The 10,505-nt window shown below is 46.9% G+C and overlaps 1 protein-coding gene across 1 annotated transcript; it reads right to left on the bottom strand. All coding sequences in view use genetic code 11, as the record gives it.

Annotated features, from left to right (window-relative positions):
• Positions 1-192: 192 nt before the first annotated feature.
• Positions 193-8,162, bottom strand: EGR_06762 (Neuroblastoma-amplified sequence; the record flags this gene model as incomplete). Its single annotated transcript, XM_024496011.1, has 7 exons — positions 193-999; positions 1,086-1,196; positions 1,276-1,573; positions 1,855-4,031; positions 4,143-4,648; positions 5,021-5,396; positions 5,433-8,162. The coding sequence occupies 7 exons, from the start codon at positions 8,160-8,162 to the stop codon at positions 193-195; spliced, it is 7,005 nt and encodes a 2,334-aa protein (XP_024349551.1).
• Between the last annotated feature and the right edge of the window lie 2,343 nt (positions 8,163-10,505).

Raw genomic sequence — 10,505 nt, 5'->3', positions numbered from 1 at the left:
TGCAACGAATCGTCGAGATGGTAGAGACTGGCGACGGTTATCCCCCCCTCCACACCCTGATTACGTTGTAAAACTGCTCTCATTAAAGGATCTACATTTTCACTTTTTTGGAAAAAAATAGATTAATTCCATGCAAACAAAGAGGCAGTTTAAAGTGGAGACTTTGTAAAAAAGTGCAGGAGGAAAGACAACTCATTCGCTCAGTAAGTTTTCAACAGCTTTCAACACCTCGTCCAAGGTGGTCAAGCGCCGTTTTCGCGAAAGGTGGGCTCTGCCTATAAGGACTACTTCCATCCAAGCGTCACCAGAACTACGCATTTCACACAAAATGTGTCGCAAGAAAGCATCATAACGCGCATCTTCAGCAACCTCCAAAACTGCTTTCAGCATGGAGACAGGAAATGCTGACGTCCTCCAGGTGTCGACTCTGCTGAGGAATCGTCGACAGGCAACTGGATCCAAGTTTATATCAGCGGGGAGATTGGCAGCAGCAGTAGTGGCAGTTGGAGGAGGTAAAAGAAGTCGGCAACTGTTGACAGCCTCTCTCAAGCTCGTGTCATCTGTTTCGAGAGCCCCGACAGCAGTCAAATAAGCTACATTGGGCAGGCGAGCCAGATGCACTCGCGAGACCAGTTGCCTTGACAGTTCTGGCAAGGTGTGATGTCGACCGAAGCATTCCAACCAACTTTCCCACAAAGTACTCTCATTTTGAGATACTACGTCTGCATTTTCAGTCAAACAATAACCCGCCAATTCGATGGCCACCGCGGTTGCTTGAATAAGATTTTCATTGGTTAGTCCACCATCACCCAATAGCCAAACAATCGGATTGGCCGGAGCTTCGTGACCTTGGAGAAAGGCAATCAGCTTCGAGATCACATCGTCCGACGAATTGTAAGCCAAATTATACCGCACAAGCACATGATTGAAGGCATTTTGAGCAATAATGCAACGATTATCACAAGATGGATCGACTTCGAGAAGGACACGTCCAAAAAACTGACGAGGAGCGGACCACGAGAGGAGAAGAGAGATCACTAAGCCTTGCTGCTCCACCGGTTTGGTTTTACGAATTCTACAATCACCCGATCCGAGTTTTCAAGATCACGTTGCGATAATGGATCCAAGTAGATCCAATCTGCTAAGTTTGTGGTGAGGAATTCATTGATACTTTCGCACAAGGCCTTTAATAAAATCTAGAAAAAAAAAACAAACGGAAAAGAGCAGTGAAACTATGCATTCATTGTCAGCCGAAAAGCGGTAACTCGAACCTACCTCCTTGAAATCCACATACAACAGTCCTGCGATGCGCTGCGTGAAGTCGATGAAGGTAGAGAGGAGAGTGCTGAAGGTTTCACCAGCGTCGCCACGAGTTGCGGAGAGGAATTCTCGAACAGCCTGAAGAACCAAAACAGATCCTGTTCCAATGTCTTCAAAGTGGTGCAGCAGAAGACGTTGTTGAAGAGGTTCGCTTAGGAAGGACCGGTCTGCAAACTGTCTGATCCAATCGATTCGTCGTTGAAGGTCTGCTTTAAAGTGCTTCAACTTTTCCACTGACGCATTATCAGACGACCTGCAACGCAATGAATAGTAATTTGTTTAGCTTTTGCTGATTCGTTCAGCTTCTAAAAACAATTACTGGTCAACGCTAGCCGCTATACGGACATGTCCAGCGTGATGACAGTTTCCGATGCAACTGGAATTTAGGCTCCAAGCCCTAAGTCATCAAGTACCTTCTAAGTTGATTTAAGCGTCGAGTTCTGGAGGGATGTTCTCGGCTAAAAACCACACAAATCTCAAATTCCCACAGTGGAAATCATCGAATTTGATAAAAATTGAGAAGACGCAGCTCACTTGGTACTCGCAACGCGGAAGGCGGAGTCGACCAATTGCATTCGTCCCTCAAGGTCTATCAAGTGACCAGGGGCCTCGGCTCCGAAGAGACTCCTCGATATCCACTCCACAAGTACAGATGCGTCACCATCGTGTGTTATCATGGCATCTAAACAGTCGAGGCAATCTTGTATTGGCCAGTCGGAGTTGGTGAGGAGACGGGTGGCATAGGTTGCATAAACCTGAGCATCGCTCACAGCCAAGCGACAATCTGATTGGTGGACTAGGACAGTCAGAGACTCCACCTCCGATTTGGAGGTTAAGTAGGGTTGAACGGAGGCAAGAAAATCCTCTTCATTTACCTTACTTAAGGCTGACAAAAAGGTGAAGTAAACTAGTGTATCCAGTTGAATTACCGTGCTAATAAACTCGATGTGCTTCTTAATAGTTATGCCACGAAGACGCAATCCCGTGTCCTGGCCACCCATGACCACAAGAATGACCTTCAAGAGGAGGAGCAAACGCCACAGAGGAATTGCCTCTATTCGTGGATCAACAGTCTCTTGAAGGTAGGAAGTAAGATCGGCTGTAGGAACATCGCGTTTGAGGTAGGGCGAGAGCTCCTTTAGCCGGCGTTTAGTAACCTCTGCGTCAACATCACCCGTGGAGAATACGATTTCTGAGAGGTTCGTCAATATCAACTGCGAGCCTGACTCCTCCATGTGCCTTGCCAGGAGTAGAGACACTTCTGGGCGAGTTTGTGATATCGCCAATAGCTCGTTGCGTCTGTAGGCTGCGTCGGAGAAGAATTTGTCTGGATGGCTAACTAGTCGCGAGACGAGAGCCTTCGAACGCCAACTGGCAATGCGTGGATGCTTGGCCGAGAGGCGTGCCAGAGATTCCAGGAGCGTTTGTATCGGAGGAAAGACTTCCTCAGAGTCAGATGCCAATTGAGGACTTGCGGAAATACTAGCTGCCACAAGCCGATAGTCTTCCATCTCACGATTGTCAGTGGCACCGACACGGATAGCCTCGGAAAGTCGAGTACACAGAGTTTTGGTCCAATTTCGCGATTTCTGTCCCAGTGGTGGACCGTAGGCGTAAGAGAGTCCAACATCCAGACTCTTTGCATGAAGGCAATCATTTGTCCACACCTCCTGAACAGTTTTCGTTCGGAGTTCCGCTAACGACCAGCTTGACAAATACGCTGACATTGATGCAGAAAGAGGAGACGACGAGAAGAAATCTTCAAGTCCAGTAGGATCCAAGGGGGATAGGTAGAAACTACAGGGTTGGAAGGGTTTATTCTCATGCACAGTAGGTTCGTGGGAGGATGAAGAGAGGGCAGAGAGTAGACGTTGCATCACGCTGGAACAATGTTCAGCCTCCAGTGCGAGGGACTTCTGCGAAGCACAAGTTTCTGCGAACTCGGCACAAATTTCTGCATATTCACTGCAGCCTGCTTCGTGAACGGAGTAAGCAATCACGAATCGAGCGAGAGTTAAACGGAACCTCTCGACTACTGAGTTCTCCACGCCGGGGAAGAGTGACGCCAAAATTCCCACAGGTGCACGACTCCACAGTCGAAGCTCGCGCCATGCCGAAGGGACAGGAACAGAAAGGATTTTCTGCATTAGCGCCACCGTCCTTTCAACTGCAGCACTGCAAAGCGACTTCATTGTGGCGACTTGAATTGCTGCCTTCAAGAAGCACCGATTTACGTCCACTTCGGAGAGTTCAAAGTATTTTCCCGCTTGAATGAGGTTTACCTCATTCATGTATGTTAGATTCAGGAGATTTTGCAGAGCCACGGTGAAGAGCTCCACTTTTCTCTCCGGCAACATTTTTGCCCATGTCGACCGAGAGGGTAGACGAGAGGTACGACCGTTTAGGTGATCGACGCCGGAGAGGAATTTCACAGCTCCGTAAAATGAGGACTCTGGTGAGTCTTCAGGGGAGGGAAGGAGTGAGAGGCAAAGAGCACCCAATTCTTCATTCACCTCACCAACTCCAAACGCTGGTGTAGCATCGAAATAGACAATGATAGCATACTGAAGTGCTGCACGCCAGGTGGGATCATTTTCCTGCCCCTGCGCCAGTGAAGTCCTTGCAAAATCTATAAGACGTCGGTCCCCTGAACACAGCACACCAACAAGCAGGTGGAAGCGTGCTCTCTCATTCAAGTTGACACCGAGTAGCTTTGTTAGAGCGGTGCAAAGACGATGGAAGATGCTACAAGGTGGGAAAGAGGATTGCCTACTCAGGCGCGAGTTTATTTAAAATAAAGAGGAATTAAGTGCGGAGATAACTTGCCTCATGAGCGTCTCATTGTCATTGTCCTTGTTTTCTGATGGCAGTGTAGAAGCATCGTCAGAAGTACTCGAGAGACGGTTATAGAAGTAGAAGCGTTTCATAGCATGAAGGGGGGATGATGGGATACCTCGTGAGCTCTCCTGCATCTGCGACTTCTTCGCCATTGCCTCGCCCTCTGCGACGAGGGTAGCTCGAATCCACCGACTGACAAGTTGTATGAGTCGTGACTCATCGCCTGTACTGATGGAAAGCGCTTCACCAAGGGATGTAGGTACACCCTGTGGGGGAACGAGATAGCCCATTTCACGAACAAGTGAGTGATAGTCAAGGAGGGCCTCACAACATTCGGATAAGCGATAAAGCGAGCTCCCTTTGTCCCCTTTTTCGGCACGCAGGCCAGAGAGGATCCGCTGAACGTGCGTCAAATAGACCTCGGAGTCCTCCGTTGAGGGTGGTGTGAACTCGATAAGGAAATCGACAATGCACGATTCGAAGGAGATGCCTGAATAAATAGTTCCACTTGATTAATCCTTGGTTCAACAACAAAGCATATTACACATTAGGTACAGTGGGTGCGCTTGACAACGAGACTCCAAAAGAAGCTACCGTGGTAATGAAGCTGTGCCACCTTTAAAGCCGTCTAGCATTAGTAATAGAAGAATACAAAGGGTACGTAACTGCTCCAAACAATTTGTGTAGTACAAACTAAAGTATACAAATCAAGGGGGAACATCTTATTTTCATCAATCATATTAGCTAGGCTTGTCTCAGACCGTCCAGAATACTTCACGGCCTTATCGGTAAACAAGAAAGCGAAATTATCTTGCTCCGTGACATACAAAAAGTAAACTTTTGATACAAGATTACATTCTACCTTCAAGCGACGCGATAACTTCAACGTCCGAATGCCGCCATCTATTAACGAGCATGCAAACCGCCTCCAGACCGGTGGCGGCGTATTCGGCGACCCGCAGAAGACACTGCTTCAGCCGAGACTCCACCGAGGACTTCTCATGGCAGGTGAGGAAGGGGAGGAGGTGCCGCGTCAGTACACTACATACATCCGCGGCTGTTGCCTTCGATGGCGCGGCGATGCATACGCAAATGAGAAGTTCTAACCGCTGTTCAAAAGTAAGCTGATGAAATTCCACCAGCTTTAGACGGTTCAAGGACACCAATTGGCTGCCGAGATCAATCTTGCGTCGAAGGGTGTTGGAAAAGCTATAGCCGGGGGCGGCACGGTAGAGGATCTAGAGTAGAGTTTAGATTAATCAGTTCCAACTTACCGTCGTGAATTGGACCACTTCATCGGAGTACTTTTGCAGCAGTGCCAAAGCACGTCGCTTTGAACGACGCCATTTCGCGTCTGATTTATCTTTATTGCAATCCTTGATTATTTCAATGACTACTGTCAACAACTCGTCAGCTTCCGTGGCAAGCCCGGAAAGCCGATCCAGCTCGTAGGCCCTTGTACAAGCCCAATGAGCAAGATTTACTATACTTGGAGTGGTATTAGCCCATCGAAAGTCTTTAGGAAGAAGGGAATATAAGCGCTCGGTAGCATCTTTGTGACGACTCTCCGAGAACCTACTCATGGTAGGCTGTTCCATCATCGACTCTGAGGGGAAGAATCTAACCAGTCGAAGATACTTAGCGGGCGATTCAGTTGCAGGGACAGTTGAAAGAAGACTAATAAGATGGGGAACTAGAATGTTAAAGTAATGGGATACTAAAATCCCAAACGCTGCGTAGCGCTGAGTTTGCAAGTACCAGAGAGCAATATCTAGCGGGGAGTTTTGTCGATAGGCCTCCAACTCCAAGCACCATTTCTGCACCTCGTCTTCAGCATGGTCATCACCAGTCTCATTCGAGAGAGACAAAGCACACTCCTCAGCATAGATGGCTGTCAACACCTTTAATTGGTAGAGCCGTTCCTGGAACATTACAGTGACATTAGCGTTGGAGGAGCGAGAAAGGCCCGCCTTTAGAAGAGATTTTGCTGTACGAAAGAGGTCTACTGTTTTCCAGCTCACATCAATGCAAGGAATTTCGTGGAGACACGCTCGAAGGAGCCAATTTACCCGCTTTGTGATTTTTGAGGCGCTAATTGCTACAATTTTTTCAAATGTGATAGGTTTGAGAGGGAAATGGAAGAGTGCAAGCATTTGATACTGCCAAGCGAATTCCGGATCAAGTTCTGCACCATCGGCACCATCGTTATTGTTAGTAGTGAGAGCCCGTGCTTCAGAAAATCGGCAGCATCGAAGACGGTGGATGAAAAGCTCACGACGAGAGGTCGCTACAATGCGAACTACGTTAGCCCTCATGAACGTGGAAGAGGCTTCTTCCAGAGGTTCAGTAACCTCATTCTCGGACTCCGACTTCCCTGTAATGCCCAGCGCTGCAGCTAACGCACTGATATAACCCCTCTGTGAACTACTGCGGCGCTGAACTTTTTTCTCTCTCCTAGGAGGACATTCCATGGAACTGTCAAGAAGGAAGAACTCAGTTACAGTGGAATTGATGACACTGGCAACCGCAAAGGATGAAAATGGAGAAAATTGAATGCTTTCATCATCCTGATTATGGTCTACATTAAATAACTGATTCTCCATGGTCTCAATATCGATTACTGAGAGGGAACCGTCACTTTTGAGAATGGCCAACAGCGGATCAGTGGGATTCCGACTCCACCAATTTAATTGATGCGGCACCGGTATTTTGGAATTAAGGAATGGCGAAAGCGGTTTGCATGCGACTGTCAAGCTGTCGATTGCCACAGCGTCAGAAATGATGGTGGTAAGAAGAGAACATGCAGGAAACGACCACACGGAAATAGCACGAGAGCAGTGCAGAGCAGCGAGGCGATTACCACCAGGAGATAGAGAAAGACTGGCGAATCCGTCTGCTAGATTAGCGTTTTGTCGAGTAGAAATTGAACGCATAAGAGAGCGTAGCTTTGAAGATGCCGCGGGGACACCAGCTCCGGAGACAGTCGTCTTAGGAGGAACGAATAGAGAGAAAGACGAGAGGTTATCGATTGAAAGGACTGTCAGATGGTCTCTCGGTGTACCCACAAACTCGCTACCAACGGCAAGGAGGGAGTTTTCGGCATCAAATACAGAAGAGAATATAAAGGAGTGGTGAAGCTTTTGCGAAACTAAACGGGCGGAAAAACCAACAGATTTGTCTTTAAGATGCCACAATTCAATTTCGCCCGAAAATCGGCACACCACGAGGTAGGAAGAGTCCCGCAAAAAGCTCATTCCTACAATTGGTGCGAAGTCCGAATTGCAGGGTTGCTGAATGAATATGGGAGGATAATTAGCATCGCTGAGGTTTATGATCTCAATAGCTCCGTTACTGTATCCAATACCAACAAACTGATTGACATGCAGGGCAAGGACACGCCATTGTGGGTAGGGATCCACATAAGTTAAGGGCCACCGTCTCCACTCGACAAAATCGGAGGATTTTTCGGTGGGAGAAAGAATTGCAGCGGGATCGAAATCGGGCAGAGTTGGATCGATGATGACGTCATCTGACTCCAAGTTAATAAGAGTAGAAATGGCATCGACTGCTACGGCGGGAGGGGAGACCTCGAGCCAACGAACTGACAAGACTGTGATGAGAGACGGTGGCAAGCATCCAATAGCCCAAGGAAATCCAGCACTTTTGTACTGGCTGTACGCAAGAATAACAGGAGACAAGTAGCCAAAAAAGGAGGACCAATATGAAACTAGCCGGTGATTCAGTCTCCATACGACGGAATTTTCATCTTTCTTAGAAGCGCTGTGAATTGAATGGATGGTTTGCAATTTGTCCGCTAATTTAATAGAATCATAGGAGACGACCGCATCGGGAAACTCCGCTTGAAAGGAGATCAGGTCTTCTCTAATGTAGAGGTTAGGAGGGAGTTGTGGATTAGAATCATAACGGAACGTCTCAATTTTTCCACGGTGCCTTACATCCTGATCCTTAAAAAGACATCCAAATTTTAAAGAACGGATTGGCATCAGCACACTTTACACACAAATTACAACTGGCGATCAGTTATCAACTTACGGAGGATGCACCACCAGCAAGCGAATTCATTCTTCTGCTTTAAAAGTTCGCGACATTTGCCGACAAAAAGGCTCCCAACCTACGATTTTAAATGTCCGGTGAAATATTGCCGTATTATGCGTAAGCCGTGTGTGAGAGAAGTATTGCAACACTACATAGAAATTGTGACAATTTTTGTGGCCAATTTTGTTCTTAATGTAGAGGTTTTTAAAACGCAAAACATAACTAGTGTATTTTTAGATTTTGACCCTACTGTTGTTGAATTGGGGTATAAACAAACATCCTTTTGTTAAAACACGTTTTCAGTCTTGCTAAAGTGCTCCATTTTTGCGCAAATGACTCTTAGGGTATAAGAACTGTTTTTTATTTTAAATATTCTAAAGACGTAATTTTGTCCGAAATTCACCTCGTGGTATTGAATCAGTTCGACTTTGCGAAACTGGATGTTATTTTAGCTATCGAAGCATAGTACATGGGAACAATATATGTACAAGACATACGGTAGGATGTAAGACTACTAGCCTGGCCCGAGTGCCAGCCTACCCGGCAAAGGTACAATAGCGGAGCACCTAGGGGCCTTCTTTATCGAAACTTTAGGCTAAACAGACACTAACAGTTCTGCGCAATTTTTAGAAAAATCAACACTGAGGAATGTGCCCCAGTCATTGTGTTGTGGAAGAAATATCATACTGTATATAATGCTCGGGCACAATATGTATTATCGTCGCATAGAAGGATTAGGAGGCTGGGGAGAACTACAATATACAAGCCCTTAATTGTTTGCGCACCCAAAACGGCGTTAAACATGCAATTATACTGTTACGTTCCTAACTTACCGTTTTCTGACGTAGGCTTGCCGCCATGGCATAGACTGGAAGTACAACCTGCGAAGTCTGAATTGCTCGGCTAGATAAATCAAGTAGCAAATCACTGCAGTAGACGACTTCAGGAATTTGAAAACACTGCTATTTATATCAAAAACTTTCCAATCAAAAGTGTAATACGATAGTGGTTTATCCCTCGGTTCTGGTGAGGCGCCACTTTTGTACCTTGAATTAGTTCCCTTGTTCCTCGCTGGGTGGGCTGGCCTTTTGGGCCATGCCAATAGCCCAGACACCTTCTCCGTGCTGAATATATATATTCTGCTCGAGTATTGTGTCTTCTTTCGTCTTAAGGGAGTCTCGGGACGCTACATTGGTGGCAGCGGAAAGCGAACCCGATCTTGAAAGACACGTATCCTGATTTTCTACTTCTGCGTGATAAGCCTTAGTGGGGCGGAAGAAGTACATATGCTACGGATGGGAGAATGGTGATGACTCCTAGCAGAAGGGTTGATGTCGACGTCTACCTTCGGCATCTCTCCCAGTCCCGTGTTCTGCAGAAAAGCTATTAACAACTGAAGAGACATTAGCCGTGAACTATCTGGAAATTCCGTTACGAATTTCCCCTACCGTCTCCCATGGACTTGTTCTAAATCTTGTCCTCCATTACTCAAATCTACTTTCAGGCCAGTGTTCCTACATCTATCTATGGACACGCATGATGGCCGACGCAGTTCCCCGTCCTGAATCAAATCCCTAAACCGGGCGAAACCCCAGATCCAGTCAAGCCGCCAAGAGGGATCAGTGGCGTTGAGGTCAAGTATCCCCTCAGTTGCGCGCTAATTTGGTGACTGGCACGATTGGCTCGTGGGTGTTTCCTTACTGCACCGACTACGTTGTAAGTGCTGACGCGGGAGGTTGACTTGCTGGAACGTCGGGGACGACACTCAAAAGAGGAGGGAGGCTATGTAATACGATAGTGGTTTATCCCTCGGTTCTGGTGAGGCGCCACTTTTGTACTTCGAATTAGCCCCCTTGTACCTCGCTGGGTGGGCTGGCCTTTTGGGCCATGCCAATAGCCCAGACACCTTCTCCGTGCTGAATATATATATTCTGCCCGAGTATTGTGTCTTCTTTCGTCTTAAGGGAGTCTTGGGACGCTACAAAAGTGAGACAAATTTTTAACTCTACCAAATGTGTGAGTTTCTTCACTCGAAAGTTGCCTTCAGTATCCTATAATGCAATCGAACCAATAGCGATCCTGCTGCGGTAGTTTCCCAGCCTTGTAAGAAAATAATCTAATACCCCAAAGGGAATCTTTGAAATTATAAATAACTAATAAGGAATGCCAAGTACAGACATTTTTATGATGAACTGAACAAATTGGCGGCATCATAAATCAAGCCGCCCTTTTTGATAGCATGATAAGTGTCTTGTCGCGCCCCCAAGTCACGTGATTACATTGCTTTCAAG

This window comes from Echinococcus granulosus (assembly GCF_000524195.1).
Source record: "Echinococcus granulosus chromosome Unknown EG_S00063, whole genome shotgun sequence".
NCBI lineage: Eukaryota > Metazoa > Platyhelminthes > Cestoda > Cyclophyllidea > Taeniidae > Echinococcus > Echinococcus granulosus.
Note: the sequence above shows the minus strand (reverse complement) of the source record. Positions and strands in the feature narration are given on the sequence as shown.